Source organism: Saimiri boliviensis, chromosome 12 (genome assembly GCF_048565385.1).
Source record: "Saimiri boliviensis isolate mSaiBol1 chromosome 12, mSaiBol1.pri, whole genome shotgun sequence".
NCBI classification, from domain to species: Eukaryota; Metazoa; Chordata; class Mammalia; order Primates; family Cebidae; genus Saimiri; species Saimiri boliviensis.
Window position 1 is genome coordinate 80,899,198 of NC_133460.1, and position 20,162 is coordinate 80,919,359.

The 20,162-nt window shown below is 43.8% G+C and overlaps 1 protein-coding gene across 2 annotated transcripts in view; it reads right to left on the reverse strand.

The window, feature by feature from the left end:
- The window catches only part of BLNK (B cell linker), a 72,608-nt gene extending 54,266 nt beyond the window's left edge, over nucleotides 1–18,342 (reverse strand). For both annotated transcript variants that reach the window (XM_003922353.4, XM_003922352.3), the window contains exon 1: nucleotides 18,113–18,342. In XM_003922353.4, the coding sequence (XP_003922402.1) occupies nucleotides 18,113–18,159 (47 nt within the window). In that variant the 5' untranslated portion in view covers nucleotides 18,160–18,342. The remainder of the gene's footprint in view (nucleotides 1–18,112) is intronic.
- Between the last annotated feature and the right edge of the window lie 1,820 nt (nucleotides 18,343–20,162).

Below are 20,162 nucleotides of genomic sequence, written 5' to 3' on the forward strand. Positions count from 1 at the left end.
AAACTTCTTTAGAAGAAGAAGTAAAACAGGCAGGAGAATAGGGTCTGGAGGCAGGGAACCTAAGGCCAATTTGCACTGACTTCCTAGAACTGAAACAAAAGGAAAAACCAACCTCTCTATGCCCAAGTAACAAAAGGATCAGAGACTACTACTACCTTTGCACTGTGTTAGAGATGAAAAATGTAAAGTACCTCCTGTAACCAATCAGACTGATCCCAGGCCAAGTCTTCATGTGTAACTTTGTACCTTCACTTCAGTCTCTGATTGGTCACCTTCTGCAACCAATCAGACTGGTCATGGACCACTCCTTCATTTACATAGGGTGTATCCTAGTAACCAATGGGAAACCACTAGAAGGTATCTAAACCCTGGAAAATTCTGTAACTAGTGGTCTTGAGCCCCTCGGACAAGCCCATTCCCATTCTGTGGAGCGTACTTTCATTTCAATAAATCTATGCTTTCATTGCTTCATTCTTTTGTTGCTTTGTTTGTTCATTTTGTTCAGTTCTTGTTCAAAATGTCAAGAACTTGGAAGACTCATAGCCAAGAACCTCCACTGGTAACAATATGTACAAATTCAAAAGATAAATGACATGCTAAAAGAAATATTTGCAGTATATAGTAATAATAAGAACTACGTATTAGGTTGGTGCAAAAGTAATCACGGTTTTTGCCACTAAAAGTAATGGCAAAAACCGAGATTACTTTTGCACTAATCTTCCTTGATTTACAAAGAAATATTTTAACTCAGTAAGAAAAAGAGAAACAATTCAATAGAAAAATAAGCAAAAGATATGAACACATGGCTAACAGAAAACAAATACAAGTGGCCAACAGACCAATGAAAAGATATTGAACCTCACTTATATTTAAACAAATCTAAATCAAAACAACAGTGAGATGTCATGTTTGCCTATCAGACTGGCAAAACCTAACAACTGTAATAATATCCAGTGTTGGGAAGGTAAAATGTTACAATCAATATCTGTCAAGATTTAAAACGTCCATGACTTTTGACCCAGTAATTGGACTGCTAGGAATTTGTCTTATGAACATGGTCACAATGTGGTATCAGTATACATAGATAGGCATGTTTATTGCAGCATGGTGTGTAAGAACTCTCTAATCCTCTCTGCTCCTCCTGCCCTCTCTGCAACCATAACTCTGAAAACAACCCAAAACTCATCAATCATTAAAAGGGAACTAATTCGCCGGGCCCGGTGGCTCAAGCCTGTAATCCCAGCACTTTGGGAGGCCGAGGCGGGTGGATCACGAGGTCAAGAGATCGAGACCATCCTGGTCAACATGGTGAAACCCCGTCTCTACTAAAAATACAAAAAATTAGCTGGGCATGGTGGCACATGCCTGTAGTCCGAGCTACTCAGGAGGCTGAGGCAGGAGAATTGCATGAACCCGGGAGGCAGAGGTTGCGGTGAGCCGAGATCGCCCCATTGCACTCCAGCCTGGGTAACAAGAGCGAAACTCTGTCTCAAAAAAATAAAGGGAACTAATTAACTAAATTCTGATAGATCCATGCAATGGAATGCCACAGACCCCTAAAAGAAAAAGAAGAATATGTGTCTATGTTGCTGCCTGGACCTTCTACCTTCTAAAAAGGGGATTGTTACTTTATGATGTTTTAAAATATTTGAATTTTTATAGCTTGTGTATATATCATTTGTATTATCTGTGTTATATACATATATGGAGAAAAATGTTATAATGGGAGGATAGGAGCATGTTATGTTTTCCTCATAATAATTTTCTGACTTAAAAAAATGTACAATAAAATTTCACATGGTTCTTCCCTGAAAGAGGAGGATGTTTTAATTCACCTTTCAGGTAAGTTCTTCCTTTGTTCTGAGAAAACTATTTGACTGGACCCTTTAGATAATGAGCTGTACACAATTATTGTTCTTGCGGGAATTGGTGATTTCCCCATAACCCTGAAAGTGGTTTTCTCTGACTCTGGGAGCTAGGCCTCAGAACTCTATAATTTTCTAGAATTTGTTCACATATACTCTGTGCCAAACCCCTTTCTTCTTTTCCTGAGGAAATAAAGAGAATCTTCAAGATAGAAGAAAGAAGGAAATGAAAACAAGAGGTCTGGCAGTGGAGAGAAAGAGAAATTGAGAGGGAAAGAGGTTGAAGTGGATTGATTGCAGGGAAACTCAATAACTTCATGTGGAGAGCAAAGGGCAGCTCTAGTTGTAAGCTGACTGTAACTGGACGGAGTTAGCATTAGCTTAAGTTAATGCTTAACCAACTTGAAGAGCAAAATGAGCCAGCAGTGAAGAATCCTGTCAGAAATTTGTCAAGAGTGGGATACAGGCAGAGTAATAGGAAACTGGGGGCCAATTTGCATAAGTAATTTTGCTGTGGATATAATTTTGCTGTGGATGATGCAAAATGTTGCAAAAGAATTGGATGCAGTTTTGCCATTTGCTCAATTTGGCATTTGGTGCTTCTTGACATTCCCTAACTACTTTTTATTGTATATAATTACAACTATAACAATCATACTATGTAACTATATAATTATAGTAAGTTACTGAAGTGTTTCATAAACTATACTTTTTAAAGTTGATGTATAATAGCAGTACATTTTTATGGGTGCATTCGATATTTTGATATATGCATATAATGTGTAATGACCAACTCAGGGTAAGTGGAATAGCCATCACCTCAAACATTTATCATTTCTTTGTGCTGAGCACATTAGCACATTCCAAATTTTCTCTTCTAGCTATTTCGAAATATACAATAAATCATTGTTAATTATAGTCACCCTTCCCTTTCCTCCCCTCCCTTCCCTCCCCTCCCCGCCTCCCCTCCCCCCTCCCTCCCCTTCTTCCCTCCTCTTCCCCTTCCCTTCCCTTCCCTTTCCTGTCTTTCTGGCTTCCTTGCCTTCCTTGCCTTTCTCGCCTTCCTGCCTTCCCGCCTTGCCTTCCTGCTCTTTCTTTCAAGTCATAGGTAAGTAGTGGCTGGTTGCATAGGCTATACAGCTTTTATCTAAGTAGGCGTGACAAGAAGCAGTGAATCGGGATCCCTCAGCTTGAGGGAGCAGAGAGATGACCAGATCACATGACAATCTTAGTCTGAGACCGGAGAAGCAAGGGCTATGTCAGAATAAGTGCTGAATGCCTGGCTTCCGGGAGGCTGAGATCAAGAGGCTTGGACCTGAAGGGCAGGGAGGGAGGGGACAATCCCAGGTTCCCTCCTGTGCCTTCAAACCCAGCCTCTCTTCCAGATCACCCTCTGAAACAGTGCTTTCTGGAGTAGGGTATAAAGATTGCCTGTATTTGTTTATTAAAAATTCAATTTTATTAGAAATTCCTAAACTATATCAATGGAATAAAAATTCCAGGTGGGGCCCAGCAATCTGCATTTTAACAAATTTCCTAGGTACACAGAAGGTTGAGAGTCATTTTTAAAAGGATTAGGCCAGGTTTATCCCCTTCTAGGCTGGGTTTAAATGGAAAGAGCAAAAGAGGCGACTTCCCAACCTCCAGGATATCTTCCCCCATCCACCGTGGCCTGGAATAGCTTTAACAACAAATCTTACTCTTTTCTCCTTAATGAGTGACTGAAGGCTTACCCAGTCATTCTTCCCAGGAAAGGAAACACACTGGCAGCAGGAATTTTAGTCAATGGTATGACGGCTGCTTTCAACAGGGGGAAGATAACGGAAGGAATTGGCTGTAGTTGCCGATGGCCAGGCATTCACCTTTACCTGGGTTCAGATTAACACAAGTCGGACACAGTGAAGCTTCCAGTCTGCCTGCCTTCTCTTCCCAGGCAGCTTGGTGTCAGAGCAGGGACTCCGAGCCAAGGAGCTAAATGTATACAGCCCAGCCTTCTTCAACGAGTCTGACCTTGCATCAACTGGTAGTCTTTACACACCTTCTTCTTAGATGAAAAGGTAGGTTAAAGAAATGGCCTTGACCTTGGCTGTGCATTAGAATCACTTCGGGGACTTTTAATAATCCTGATACCCAGGGCTTTGCCCCAAGCATTTAAACCAGAATCATTGGCTCTCAGGGGATCCAATGTGCAGCCAAGGTTAAGAACGGGCCGGGCGCAGTGGCTCAAGCCTGTAATCCCAGCCCTTTGGGAGGCCGAGGCGGGCAGATCACGAGGTCAAGAGATCGAGACCATCCTGGACAACATGGTGAAACCCCGTCTCTACTAAAAAATACAAAAAATTAGCTGGGCATGGTGGCGCGTGCCTGTAATCCCAGCTACTCAGGAGGCTGAGGCAGGAGAATTGCCTGAACCCAGGAGGCAGAGGTTGCAGTGAGCCGAGATCGTGCCATTGCACTCCAGCTTGGGTAACAAGAGCAAAACTCCATCTCAGGAAAAAAAAAAAAAAAAAAAAAAAAAAAAGAACCACTGGCAGTGTTATCAGGATAGGAGATCTTTGCACAGGGAAGATTGTCTGGCCAAGAGAGCACAAGGAGAAGAATCCATAGAAAGAATCCATAGAAAGTTATCTGCAGGCTCAGAACAGCCCCAGGCATGTGGAAGAATAAGTAAGTCCAGGGAGGATGGGGTTGAAGGATACCGAGCTCTTCCAGGGCCAAGAGGGCATGGGAGGGCAGCTGTATGCAGAGATTTTGGCCACATCACCAGAGTTGTCCAGGAAATTACATATTTTACAAAAATACTTTTCCAGTAACTTTTATTAAATATAGGAGATGATTTAACAGATGATATTATCTGTAAGAAGTATTTTTTTAAGTTTAATAGAAAGAAGAGGATCAGAAAACATCTTGTTTTCCTTGTAGCTCTTTAGTGCTGTCACAGAGAATAATGAAAGGCAGGTTTCACGATATTATTTTTTTTTCCACTTGTCTTTCAGAAAGGGTGGAATGCAAAGCATTGCTAATCAGAGAAAATCCCTGTTTAATCTCCATGTAGGAATGGATTAAAGAGTGTCTCAGATAAAAGTGGCCCTTTATAAACAAACAGAGCAAATAAATCCTTCCTTCTTCATTCCTGTATCTTAACCTCAGGTCCAGTTCTTGAGTTTCCAACTTTCAGTGTTTGTAGGGCTGGTCCTCCTCTCTGAGCCAAGATCTAAGCCTACACTTTCCCCTTTACATCAGGAAAATGCAGCAGCTTGCAGCAGGGCCCTCCCATCCATGCTGTGAGGGCTTGTTAGGGCCTCTTTCAATGAATATTTCTAAAACCCAGATTTCAACAGATCACTCCCTTCTCAAGAGTGCAGCAGCTCCCCAGCATCTACTTAATCAAGCCTGAGCTTTTTGTCATGTCTCAGAGCCATTCAGTCTCACCCTAACCTCATATTCATATAGGGTATTTTATTTTTGTTACTAAATTTTAAACAGTTCTATGACAGAAAATTGAAAACTACCAGTAAGAATAAGACAAGGGGCTGGACGTGGTGGCTCCTGCTTGTAATCCCAACACTTTGGGAGGCTGAGGAGGGCAGATCACTTGAGGTCAGGAGTTCAAGTTCTGCAAGAACCCCTGGGGGCTGCTGGCTCAGCCCTTTGCTTTATCCACATATACTTGGGTATCCTTAGATCATCTGTGCTGATACAATTGACCTGGCATCTCTAACTTACATGTTTCTAAAATCAATTTGGAGTAGAAATCTCTGTAACGTTTTCCTTGGCATACATAGAAACAAAAATATATCCATGAATACTCTTTACCATGAATGGATTTTTAAAAACAATTTTAAACTTTAAATTTAAATACATTTAAAAATAAAAAAAATTAACGATCATCATTAGGTCTGTTGATTCTCTAGCTGACGTCTTCCTTTTTCAGGTGTTTAATAAAACTGGCTCCCAGTTTCTCCTTAAGATGCTGCTCATACAGTATATTTTATTTTTGTTCCTAAATTTTAAAACAGCTATATGATAGAAAATTGAAAACTGAGAATAAGAAAAAGGGCCAGGTGTGGTGGCTCACGCCTGTAAGGCCAGCACTTTGGGAAGCCAAGGAGGATGGATCACTTGAGGTTAGGAGTTCAAGACCAACCTGGCCAACATGGTGAAGTACATGGCTCTACTAAAAGTACAAAAATTGGCTGGGCCTGATGGCATGTGTCTGTAATCTCAGCTACGTGAGAGGCTGAGGCCTGAGAATCACTTGAACCCAGGAGGCAGAGATTGCAGTGAGACAAGATTGCACTACTGTACTCCAGCCTGGCCAACAAAGTGAGACTCCATCTCAAAAAAAAAAAAGAAAGAAAGAAAAAGAAGAAAATGGAACTTATAAGCTGGCATCCTTGGATCTTCAGGCTTGAAACTTCTGAATGTTCTTTAACCCTTTTTCTTTTTCACTCTTTGGCTCTTCAACTCACATCCCCAGTCACATCAAAAAGGTGCGCCGCAGTAGCCAGGTATCGGGATCAGCAAGTGCAGAGTCTCAGAGGTGACACTGTGTGAGATGTCTGGGGTCCAGTGAGCAACTGAGAGTGGCAGGAGAGTAGGTGTTGAGGGGATGTTTACAAGACAAAGATGAGACTGCAGGGAGCAGAGACAGATAGTCAAGGGACTTGTTCAGCCAAGGAGATGGAGGTTACAGGCTTCCTGCTGGAAGTCCTTGGAGACCTTTCCTTGGGTGTGTCGTGATGAGGGTGGAAGAATGGAGGAGGACCTCGGGACAGTGGTGGCTGGGACACCGGTATGGAGGCAACTCTGCCAGGCCCAGGCCCGAAGCTCCTGACAGCATGGTACCAAAGGCAATGGAATAACACTAGGAGTGCCCTTAGGGCCTCCGGGGCCTGAGATTAAATAAATCCGCAGGACTGATTCTGTGTTCATTTAAAATTCCAATGGTTTCTTCATGGATTTTGGGACATTCATTTTGATTTTTAAAATATTATATTAAATGCTATTTGTATCAATGTATTGATTGGGGGGGTTACCCCTTACAGTTTAATGTCATGATTTGCTGTTTTATACATGACTTTTTTTGTTTTATTCCACAAATATTCAGTGTGTGCACACTGGGCATGGCACATGCGGGAAACAGAGCCAACCTGAACACAAACCCTACCCTCTTGTAATGCAGAAAGGGGCCCCTTTCACCACTTGATCACATGACAGGAACCTTCCGGCTTATGTGAAGCCAGACAACAGATACAGGCAGACCGGAGAATTCTGCGATTCACCCAAAACATCCTCCTTTCAGGTCACTTCTGGCTTAAAGCTGAAGTCTTTGGCCACCAAGTCATCATTTTGAATGCTACGTCTTTTTTTTTTCCTATTATTTTAATGTAAAAACCTTTAAAAATATTTAAATTATAGCAGCATCCCTTTGGGAAAGCTCTTTTTTTTAAAAAAAAATTATTTATTGTACTTTAAGTTCTGGGGCACATGTGCAGATCGTGCAAGTTACATAGGTATGCACGTGCCACGGTGGTGGTTTGTGACATCCATCACCCCGTCATCTACATTAGGTATTTCTCCTAATAGCATGCTGCTTTTCAGTGACTATCCGGTTATTTGCATGCAGCAGGACTCCTAGGACAACATCCCCTCCTCCACTCTTTCTAAAGCCCTGTCCATTTCTAGCCCCGGCTTCCTCATGCTCACTTCCTCCAGCCTGGCCTTTCTACGAAATAACGGGAATTATATTTAGATTTGCGAATTCAGCACTGGAGGCTGCTTCCTTCTGGAGAGCGAGCTCATGGTGGAGCTGGCACAGTTTTGAGAGCTTTGACAGTTCCTTCCATGATGTGAGAACTTGAACAAGCCTCTCAAGGTCGAGTGCCTTCCTCCTCCATTTCACAGATGCAGATACTGAAGCCCAAAGAGATCAGAGATCATGATGGATGGGTGTCTCACACTATACAGCAGACTCTGAATTTTGCCTATAATTAAGGTAGTCACAGAAATTTGGAAGTGAGAGAGACTTTGGGAATTTCCTGGGTCAACCTCCTCTTATATGAAGGGAGGAAATTAAATTCCAGGGAAATTTTGCAATTGCCCCAAGGTTAAGTTAGTTGAGGACTCCTTTAACTCTTTTGGTCATACCTGTTCCTTCCCTTTCCACACACGGCTCAAATACCCTGCTAGAGAAGAAGCTTCTCCATGGCAAGAGGTACCCTCCACCTTCTTATGCTATAGTTCAGAGCCGTGATTATAGTAAAAGCCCAATAAGCCATTGTTGAAAGAAGTGGCATGCATGCCAGCGATCAGACTTGGAAAATCAACGACAGCAAAAGCCAGCATTTACTGAGCATGTACTATGTGCCAGGCACTTTGTGTGTGTTATCTCATTAACCCTCACAACCACCCTATGAAGGAGGTCCTATTATTATCCCCATGTTTATATTGTGATAAAAAACATGTAACGAAAAATTCACCATCTTAACCATTTTTAAGTGTTCAGTTCAATAGCATGAATATATTCACATGGTTGTGGTCATCCCTATTTTTATAGATGAGAAAATTTGATTCAGAGAGGTTAAATAATTTGCCTAGATCCTACAGTGAATAAATGACAGAGCTGGGATTCGAAATCAGGTCTGACTCCAGAGCCCATGCTCTCAACCCCTTCTGGATGATGCATGCTAACTTGTTTCAACTTGACCCCTCACCAGGGCAGATGACTGGCTTCCCCACATATGTGCCTCTCTGGATACATTCCTCTCTGTCTGTGGAGACAGCATCCATTCTCTCTACCAGCCCAGTAATCCTTACTGGTGACACATGTATCCCTACCCCTGCCTTGCTATTGGTCCCCAAGGTTAGACTTTTTGCTAGAGGGAAGTGTCGGGTCTTCAGAGCCTGTTTCAGACTTTGGGAGGAAGAGGGAGAGTAAAAAGAGGAAGGGACAAATGGTAGGAGAAAGGGGAAAGAGAGTGGGTAGCACATGTGGCAGGAAGGAGGGAATGTGGTAGCGGCCCTCTGGGGTCTGGAATGTACTCAGTAGAGTGGCTGAACAGAGCAGCTGGAGGAACATCACCATCGTCCATGGATCCTTTCTCAACACCCTAAGCAGAAAGGCCACCTGAGGGTCCCGGAGTAGAGGGGCTGTGTTCCCTGACATGTGAGCATCATCTTCCTGCCAGGATTGTTTCTTACTATCCATTTATTAATCGTATAAAGTAATTTGCAAGTTTCTTCAGACAGTTCACACCCTACTTTTTTTTTTTCTTGCTTGTTTCTTTTTTTTTTTTTTTTTCCCACTGAGATCTGCAAATATTTTGTGGTAGTTTCTGGCATGTCTGAATGGCTGAGCTGGGTTATATGCAGACAGAAATTGGGCTGACTTGGCATAAGCAGGAGCAGGGATGATTCCACTAATACCCTGAGTCCTTTAAAAAAAACCCTGGTAGGATTTACCCTATCAGAGGCAGTTAGGTGTCAGGCACACCACCCTGAGACTGAAGAGATGGCAAGGAAATGATGCTATTCCTGCTTTAAAAATTGCTTAGGGTGGGGCGCAGTGGCTCACGCTTGTAATCCCAGCACTTTGGGAGGCCAAGGTGGGTGGATCACCTGAGGTCAGGCGTTCAAGGCCAGCCTGACCAACATAGAGAAACCCTGTCTTTACTAAAAATACAAAATTAACTGGGTGTGGTGGTGCATGCCTGTAATCCCAGCTACTCAGGAGGCGGAGGCAGGAGAATTGCTTGAACCCAGGAGGTGGAGGTTGCAGTGAGCCAAGATTGCACCACTGCACTCCAACCTGGGCAATAAGAACAAAAACTCCATCTCAAAAAACAAAAAGTTCTTTGAAGCTTTGTCATTTGATGTAACAGCAGAAATTGTCATGGCCCTTCCCCTCTCTGATTTTAGGGGCCAATGGTCTTTGGGGCCTCCAGGGATACAACAATTTCCTTTCTTTTAGCACACTGGAACGCTTGCTGGACCTTGCTCTCCCCACCCACCTGGTTGAGAGGTCTTGGGTAAAGGGAAACTTCCTCATAAAACTATATAAAGCCGGGCGCGGTGGCTCAAGCCTGTAATCCCAGCACTTTGGGAGGCCGAGGCAGGTGGATCACAGGGTCAAGAGATCGAGACCATCCTGGTCAACAAGGTGAAACCCCGTCTCTACTAAAAATACAAAAAATTAGCTGGGCATGGTGGTGCGTGCCTGTAATCCCAGCTACTCAGGAGGCTGAGGCAGGAGAATTGCTTGAACCCAGGAGGCGGAGGTTGCAGTGAGCCGAGATAGCGCCATTGCACTCCAGCCTGGGTAACAAGAGCGAAAAATCTATATCTATATCTATATCTATCTATCTATATATATATATATATATATGAGGATTGCAAAAACCAAAATAGTTAAGGGAGACTCTTGTGTTCATAGGAGATGATACAGACTCTCTTGTCTTCTATTCCAAGTCCCTTGGTCATAGCCTCCCTCTGGGGAACTCCCATTTACTTAGGTGTGGTCTCCCACCTCTGGCCTTTCCCTTCTTCTTATCACCATGTTCCTGAACAATGTTCCACTCATCCAGCTAGACTGTTGATTGAACCACCTCTGTGAGCAGGTAGGAGAGCTCTCTGCCCCTTTGGTCTGAACTGGCCATCAGATAAATGAGTCCTGCCTGGTGCTAGTGACAGTAATGACTCAGTGCCTGAACCTATTACACTTAGTGATGTTAAATTTTGAACCCAAACTTTGAGACACTGACATACCCCATGTAGATGCCTCTCTAACAATACAATTTGGGGCACCAGAGAAGCACAGACCAGGAGGAAGCGGACATTCACTGAACTGTTACTCTCCAGTTCTCCAGTATAGGGAGGTACTATTCTTTTTTTTTTTTTTTTTTTCTTTTTTTTTTTGAGAGGAAATCTCACTCTTACCCAGCCTGGAGTGCAGTGGTGCAATCTCTGCTCACTGCAACCACCACCTGCCGGGTTCAAGCAATTATCCTGCTTCAGCCTCCAGAGTAGCTGGGACTATAGGTAAGTGCCACCATGCCTGCAAATTTTTTGTATTTTTAGTAGAGATGGGGTTTCACCTTGCTGGCCAGGCTGGTCTTGAACTCCTGACCTCATGATCCACCCTTCTCAGCCTCCCAAAGTGCTGGGATTACAGGTGTGAGCCACCGTGCCTAGCCAAGAGGTACTGCTCTAATACCCCTGCTTCATATTATATGTTATTAGTAGATATTATTATTCCCATTATTCAGATGAAAAAACTGAGGCCAAAAGGGATTAAGTGATCTTCTCAAAGACCACGAGCTAGTAAGTGCAGAGCGAATGATCAAATCCACGTCTGCCTAATTTTTTTTTCAGTCTGACAAAAACACCTTCCAGGGGCACCTCTTAAAATGTCACATTGGTGCTGTGTCTTTGGTCTGTATGTAAGACCAGCTTTGCTCTTCATAATTATAACTCACTCACAGATGACAGGAACAACTGTGGGAACATTCTTTGCAAAATATATAGCAGTAGGATACCAAACACTGAGTCAACACGGAATTCAAGTTTGGGCCTGGAACACACAACTGCCTGAAATACTGACAGCAGGAATTTTCAGCAGGCTTTTTGACGAATAAGTGGCTGCTTTTTAATTTTAAAACAAATGTCTATGGAACGTATAAAGCACAGACAAAGCCTGAATGTTACACTGGCCAGGAAATTCCATAGGCCAACACAGAAGGGTTGTTCTAGAGCTTCAGCAGAAGCCTCTCTGGGGCTCAGCTTTCTCACCTGTGGAGTAAAGGTGCTGGAGAGGGGTTCTTTTAGTCCTTGCAAGGTGAATTTCTGTGCTTCTCCATGGAAGCCTATGTCTCTGCACATTGTAGAAGCAGGCAAGGCCCGAGTCCTCATGGAACCCCTGACCAGCACTGGCAATATAATTTCTGGGGCCCAATGTAAAATGAAAATGCAGGGTCCCTTGGTCAAAAATTGTTAAGAATTTCGACTGCAACAGCAGAGCATTAAACCAATTGCTCTGAGCACAGGACCCTGTGCGACTGTACAGCTACACACCCAGGAAGCTAGGGACCTGTGTTCCCTACAACGTGTGAAGGAAGGGAATCTGCAGTAGGTGGGAGGCAGGGATGCTCCTGGGGTAATGAGAGCCTTCTTTAGGAAACTGGCCAGCAGAGGAGTGTGGTTCAGCAAGCAGTCACCACATGTCCCTCAAGCTGGCTTCTTGGCCTTGCTTTAGAAATAAACATGGGAACAGCCCTGCTAGGCTGAAGGAAATGGTCTGTTTGGAGGCCTAGACCATTGTGCTGCAAAAGGGTTGTGAAAACATCAGGGTAAAAAGTAAGGCTACAGGTGTAGCTTCTGGTGGACTCCCTTTCAGAAGAGAGGTGAAGGCAGGACAGGTCAGAAAAGGTGGTGATACAAGGAGGGTGGGGAGGGATCTTGATGCGGAGCAGATAGCCCTCAGCTGTGGAACAAAGCACAGGGAGGAAGGAGGTGAAGTCAGGCTTTCTTGCTCATTGCTAGATGGAGACAAATATGCCAGTAATAAGAAGGCTCAACACACAGTCAAGAGGTGCAACCTCCGGAGAGAGGGTTTCTGCCGCAGTAGCCAACCCAGTGCCCAGTGTCAGCCCAGCACCAAAGCTGCTTCCCTACAGATGTGCTGGGGAACCCTGAGATCACGTGGGACCTAGAGGATGGCAGCCAGTGTCACACTTCAGGGTTCTCTGTTCCCTTGATCTGGAGCAGGGACTTGAGTGGGGGCTGGAATTCTACCCCATCAGCAGGTGAGGCCCATTTCTGGAGCAGTGGGTGAATCATATTCTTAACTCCTGATAATGTGCGTGGTTCCTAGGGACCTAGGAAGCCCGGCATAAACACAGAACGAGAAATACTAAGGCTGTCTTTGAGCTCCTAAACATCAACATCTGACAGGGCAAACACAGAGAAGCAAGGTCACCCTAAAGAAGCAGAATGGCCCCAAGTCTGTGAGATCTATGGGGGACCTGATGGAATGTAATCACCAATTCAGACACAGGCTGTCCAATGGAAGGCAGTGGTTGTACCTCTCTGACCGCCGCTCTGCAGAGTTACTCCAATCCAGTAATCTAAGAGGCAAGGCTGGAAAATAACTGTGATTCGGTCCTTGGAAGCCTAATTAATTGTATCATAGTCCATTTGGAAACATGTTCTGTGAAGAGGAAGGGTTGTTCAGCCATGGTACACAGTCACTGGGTCCAGAAGAGAGGTTCCTCAGACATGTGGACTCTGGTTTAGGGTTTTCCTGGCACAGTCATGCCCAGAGTGGGAGAGGAAGTCTCCTTGAGTTTTCTTGGCTGATGACTCTGAAGTCCACTCACACTAAGCCAGTCTCTGATAATGTGGCTCCCATGGTGGCTTGCCCACAGGGAAAAAAAGTCCTTTCCAGCTGCTCTGGGTATTCCATCCATCTGTGTGGCTCAAGATGGCCCAGTTGAGTGGCTCCTCAGCTGACGGGATGCAGGTGGACAGTGTGAGGAGGATGGAAAATCAGACTGTCCAGGAAGTTGGTCTAATCACCACTAGATGCTGTGCCTCCTGCCTGGAGCTCTCCATACTGCTTGCCACCCCAGTTAAAAGAAGTTGGAACCACAAATGTGAAGAGGAAGAGAGACAGCCAATAGCCCCTCTGCATGGGTGGGTTGAGGTACTGGTAGTTGTGTTTGCTTTTTTTTTTGAGACAGAGTTTTACTCTACCGCCCCGGCTGGAGTGCAGTGGTGCGATCTCAACTCACTGCAACCTCTGCCTGCTGGGTTCAAGCATCTCCTGCCTCAGCCTCCCAAGTAGCTGGGATTACAGGTGGCTAATTTTTGAATTTTAGTAGAGATGGGATTTCACCATGTTGGCCAGGCTGGTCGTGAACTCCTGATCTCATGATCCATCCTCTTCGGCCTCCCAAAGTGCTGGGATTACAGGCATGAGTGACCACGCCCGGCTCTGTGTTTGCTTTTTATTGACTTGGTGTACCGACCAAGTGGCAAATACTCTTCTGGGAACTTCAGCCCATGTTGTCTCCCTTGGTCTTCACACAAGCCTGTGAGGAAGGTATCTCTAGTTTCCTTTGACAACTGGAAAACCGAGGTGTGGAGAAACCGAATGGCTTCAGGATTTATAGCTAGTAACTGGCCATTAGAATCAGCCCTGTTGGGCCCCAATGGCATGGTCTGTCTCGACACGTCAAGAAACATTTCCTGAGAGTCCTGAGATAAAATGGTAGCCTTCAAGAACGTAACATATGTCAAATGTGGTCTCTGTGTTGGAAGGATCACAGCTTCAGAGCTGAGAGAGACTTTGGGAAATGTTCTCAATTTGTAGAGTTTGGACCAGACAAACATAGGGGAGCTGAGGACCTATCCAGGAGGTGGTGGAAGAAAAGGAAAGAAAAGGCATATATGGAAGGGAAAGAAAGAAAGCCTGCAGGGTGTGGTAGGTGAGTGGGCCTCAGTGGAGGTGGAGAGGGGAGGGTCAGAGTAAGGGTTGATGACGATACCATCAACCAAAACAGGGAGGATCTGAGAGGCAGCTAGCAGTGGAAAGGTGAAAAGAGGGCGAAATTGTTTCTGAAGAACTGAACCAGAAAAATCAAGGAACTAAAAACTCCAATTGAAAACTCCAAGCCCTGAGAAGAGAAGGCATGTCTCAGAATCCATCAAATAAGGTCTCAGTGAGACCCCACCCAAGAAGACCCAGACACCCACGGCAGGGCTCTGTCATGTCTAACATTATTAGTCACTTAGATGAAGGCAGAGAAGCAATGTTTGTCACATCTGCAGTCCATGCAAAGCCAAGTGTCACAGATGTCAGAATCAATAGACAAAGTATTCAGAATAGCCAGACAGAAGAAATGGAACCAACATAAAACTCATCCGTGATCAATGGAAAGTTTCCATTTATCTTCAGAAAATCAATTACACAACTGTAGAATTGGTAAGAATAACAACAGAAATAATATTAATAGCGACTATTTAAAAAATCCAATAATCGCTATGTGCCAGTTGCTTCACAAAAGAATTTAGTTAAACCTTACAACAGCTCTACAACATGGGTACTGTTATTATTATCTTTATCTTACAGGTGAGGAAACCAGGGAGATTAGGCAATCGTGCCTAAAATCACACAAACCTTGATTTTTTTTTTTTAACAGAAAAATACCATACTCTTTAACCAATAAGATAACTAGAGAGACCTGATTTGACCACACGTGTGTCAAAGACCTTTTCTAGTTGTGAAAATTAGTGGGTATATGTTTGTTTATGCTGCAAAGAAAAATACACAACACAGAAGATGAGTCAATTGGGAGGTTACTAAAAACTAAAAATTTCATTTTCAAGTTAGTTTTACTAGTTTGAAAAGGGATATTTGCAAAGTGATCAAGGATTGTAAATGTTGAAATGTTCACCTAGAAGGGTGACATTTTTATGATCATAGGAATGTTGACTGTGGAACAATTGAGAATCCAGTTCCAGTTGTGTTTCTGATGATATTTTTACCTTATAAACTTAAGGGAAAATCATGGCTAAGAGTCAACTAAAAGACCCCGAGTGTCTATGAATTTCTGCTAACAGAGAAGCCTATTTTAGTGGTGCCTTGGGAGCAAAAACACGAGAATCTGTGCTCACATCTCTCTGTGGTCACATGCGACTTAGCCACCTCACCTGTCTCTATTCTTACACAGAAGAAACTCTCAAGGTGATGATCCATCCCAAACTGGGTGAATACGGAATATTCCCTCTCTTCTTTATTTTAAGAATTCCTCGTTTCCTTCCAATCCTGCATGCCCTCCCTCCTTTGGATGACTCTGCTTTCCCTCTCCTCCTAGCAATACCTTCTGCTCCACTCTCTTTTCAGTCCTGGGAATATATTCCCTGGATCAAGGTCATTCCTTTCAGCCCCCTAGATGGATACTCACTGTCTTTCTATTTCTGTGGCTAAGAATTTGAGCAAATTCTTACCTAAGCCTGAAAGTGTAAACATAACTGTCCACTTTTACTGTCATCCGGTACCAAATAATTACATAGTTAATCAACCTTCAGAATTGATATCAACCAGTCAGGACAGAGGACACAAATCACAAGAGGCAGGTATTTCATCTATCCACTCCTCACCATCTCATCTATCTAACTATGCAAAAGAATTAAGATGGCCCTTTGAGCCCATTGAATTTACAATTTCATTTTTTTGAAAAGTTCCACATCAACCATGTACATTTTACCAAAACAGGACGATTCTATAAAGACAACTGAGTAATCAAGCAGGAAAAATGTTACTTTTACGTAAGCAGATGAGTGTAGCATATGATTATCCATGGTATAATTTTGGTTTTCTATCCCATAATCTATGGTTGTATATTGCCCCTCAGCTGCTCTGTGATCAAGCTGGACTTTGTCCCAAAGGGAGGAATCATAAAAATATTTAAGTTCTAATGCCTTTATTTAAATTCCCATCTGGATTCCCTGAAAGAGGTTCTACGTCCTGGTATAGTTCTTCATTATGGAATATGTCTAAAAGAACATTTGGAACCCTCCTGCTCATTTGAGAGGAGGGTGCCTTGTTAGTTTCCTTGCATGTCTTTCTTCCCTCTCTTTCCCTCTTCCTTCTCACGCTGTGTCTCAAGTCCAGGCCTACCACCCTGGATGCTTGGGTTACCTAAGTGCTCCTCCCTCCAACCAGATCCCTGCCTCCAGTGACCCTCCCACTCCAACGCATCCTACCAGCCTCCTTTAAGCCTTGCTGTCACAACATCACTAACAGTATAACCTGTTCTCCCACTCCCTATGGTTAGGGCCCCCCTCACCATCCTTTGCAACGTAGACCCACCCTATGTGTCCAATCATACCAGGACCTTTGGGTCCCACATGCCCTACTCTATAGCTTCTGCTGGACAGAAAACTCTCCTCATCGTCCCATAAATGGACCATGCTTGTGTTAAGCTTCAGGTGACCACTTCTGTATTTCCTTCTTCCCAGCACATAGCATGTTTCCTCCAATTCTCCAGCTAGTTTATAATTTTACCCACCTCTCAAAGCCCACCTCTAAAGTATCTTCTCTATGAAATCTCCTCCTGCTACTTTAATTCTATTCTTACATTTCTTCAGTCACTTACAGTTTCCATTGTACCACCCCTACTCCTCATGAGGGTGTAGTTATTTGAGCCCAAGGGCAAGACTGAAGTGCCTTCCTGTTCCATCAGTGCTGATCACTCATCAGGAGTCAGCCCGTTCATGAAATGGTTGAACACGGTCAATGCTGCCTACTGATCCCAGATCATCGGTTCATTTCATATTACCTCCTACTAAGCACCTTCTAGGTATAGGACTTGTATTCTACTGTGAAAGGCTGTCCCTCTGCCAATTCCAGACCTTCTCTTAAATGTTGTCTCAAAAGCTTCAATTCTCTGGCTCCGTGTTATCTGTGATTACTTGTCTGCTACACGTGTCACGTCATCCCTTGAACATTTGGCTAAGTTCCAATATGTAATCAGAATATAAAACACTCGCTGAAATTTAAAAGTTTCAATCTCCAAAAGCCATGATGCCATTACAATGAGACAAAAAGAAGACTTTCAAAAGCAAAATTTGGGGAAGTTGTCTTTTCCATAGCTCCTCTACTCACGCTTGTGGGGCCGCTTCTGGTTTATTCTTTCTAAGAGTCTTGTTATAGATCATTGTTACATTAACATGAGGGTGTTGGAAAGACAGATCTAATCCCCCGAAACACACTCATAACATACACCCACAAAATAAATGAGAGAGTAAAACAGTGAGTAACAAATGATTACAGCTATCCTTAAAATTAAATAGTAACCTGCAATAAAATGAGTGAGGATTCAGTTTAGAGAAACCCTTCCTTAGAAAAGTTGGTTGCATTCAGACTCTGAAAGCTGACTTTCCGTAGAATCTAAGCCCTTGGCATTTCTGTTTTATTATCTTTCCAGAGCTTTACACTTTATTGTAAGGGCCAGCTAAAGTAAATCTCTGTTGTTCCTACACATTTTTAAAGAACTCAGTCCACTTCTATAGCGAGTGCCACCCAATGCTTTCCCTAAAAGCTTAGTCCACTTCCCTATAGCAAGTGCCACCCACTGAAGACTAGCAAAGCATTCCAGGATTTCAATATTTCTGAGATGCCATAAGAGCATGGCAAGGGGAGAAGGAGGTGAAGAAGGATAAGTATTGGGTGGGGAAAATCTTACCTCAACTTCTGACTGGCAGGGACGGTTATTTTATTAAGCTTGTCCATTCTGTTTGGTAATTCTAAGAGACACAAATAACTGTCCAGTGGTCACGTCAGCAGTTCCTGGCCCTCCTAGGGAGCAGCATGGCAAGCCCCTGGTCTCAAGGGTTCCGGCCACTTGAGTCTGATTTCTGAGAGCTCAGGCTGCTGGCAAACACCCCTGCTCTAGGGAGAAGTAAAACTTGCCCGAGCACATAGTCAAGTTTCATGTTTCTACATAATCATGTGATCTGGATAGCCAGCCAGCGTGGTGATTACTCCACGTTGTGTAAACTTTAATAGTGAAACCTATTGGGCATGCAGATTTCTTTCCAGCTGCTTTCTTTTACAATCAGATTTGTAACCAGGTTGGGACAAGCTTCTGGCTGGTCACGACTTCCTGTTTGTCCCAAACACATGTAGTCTGTTTCGAGCAGGTGCGTGCTGTAACTGGGAACTTCCTGGGCTCAAGGAAAAGCAGAGTAATCAATTCCATCTGAACATCTCTTGGAGATTTTCTACTTATTTGCATAAAGTCATGGATAAGCTTTTTCTGCTTACAGAACCATTATATCAAAATGGCATTTTTGTGTTTTTTCCTCCCCCTACCCCTTGCAGGCAATATATTTAAAAATAAATATCAGGAGGGCAGTGACATGGTGGTACAGTTTACACAGAGAGTTAGAGTCTATCTTTTTCTGGAGCTCTAATTAAAATGGAATGGGCAATTATCTGTTCACCTGGGGGTAGGGATGGGTGACCCAGGAAAGGGTAGATGATCTCCATCATAAGATGTGCAGCCTCCTTACTGCCTGGTAGAGTCAGGAGTTACCTTGCTGATAACTGAAATCAAACAAACCAGGATGTACCCAAAAGTCAGCTCAGAACAAATCTAGCAATTTCCCAGCAATGCAGTTCTGACATCAGGTCATTCTGAAGTCCTTCTAAAAGCAGAACGCCACTCCCCTCCTTGTGTTTGCCTCTTCCTGCCCTGTCCACAGCTTGCTTATCAGACCCAGTGACACGTCAGACATGGGGCCATCTCAAGTCCAGACAGGTGGGGTGAGGCTGGGAGGAGGGAACTATATCTGTAGGGGCTGAACCCATTCAGAGAATTCTACTTCCCTCCTGGAAGACTTTACATTTCCTTCTGCCTGATCTGAAAAATGCTGATTTATCTGTTGTTTAGAGAGCAAACTGCAGTCTAGGGTCAGGGAGGAAGAAAATGGGAAGGGCTTTTTGTACCTAGACACACTTTCCTGTAGCCATCGAGAATGCCCTGCTCACCCTTGTGGAATAAAGTGCACATTTTCAACATTTATCAAGGGAACCAGTCTTCTCCTGGGTCCAAAGAATACACGGCAGGACAAAATAAAGGGCTCCCGGTTACCCCTCCTGTTACAGATCCAAGATCTGGCTGAAGATTGGGGGAAAGAGGAGAAAGAGGTAGAGGAAGACAAGGAGGAGAAAGGAGACAGAGGAGGAGGAGGAGGAGACACAGGAGGAGAAGGAACAGTGGCAATGGCAGAGGTGGAAACAGTGTATGAATTTCTTCCCTCCTATGCCTCTTCTTTGTACAAATGGATGTTCTTTATTTCCCCAGGTAACCTTGATTGTTCACATTCATCACTGCCTATGAATTTCTGGTTTGATCAGATGTTTAGAAGCAGAATCTTCAGAGCTGTTGAAGGGTGGAGCCCTTCTGCTTGGCCAGGCCACTGACTTTGCCAGGCCAGCAAGAGAGCAGACAATGTCGTGTGAGAAAAATGCAGGTGCTTGTCTGCTGTCATCATTCATTTCCCCCAATCTGGCTGCTCGATTTTCTTGTAATGCAACCCGAAGGAGCTCTAGACCCGTTCTCCTCCTCTTGCATAATTCCTAACTGGAAGAAACAAGTAGGCTAGGATGGTAAAGGCACACACAATGTCATCAAAGATCAGGAAATTTAGGCTTCACTGCATGAGATGATAATAGTCGTTTCGTTCTTTCTGAATTATTGTAAAGTGCACCCCATAAGTCACTTGACTTTT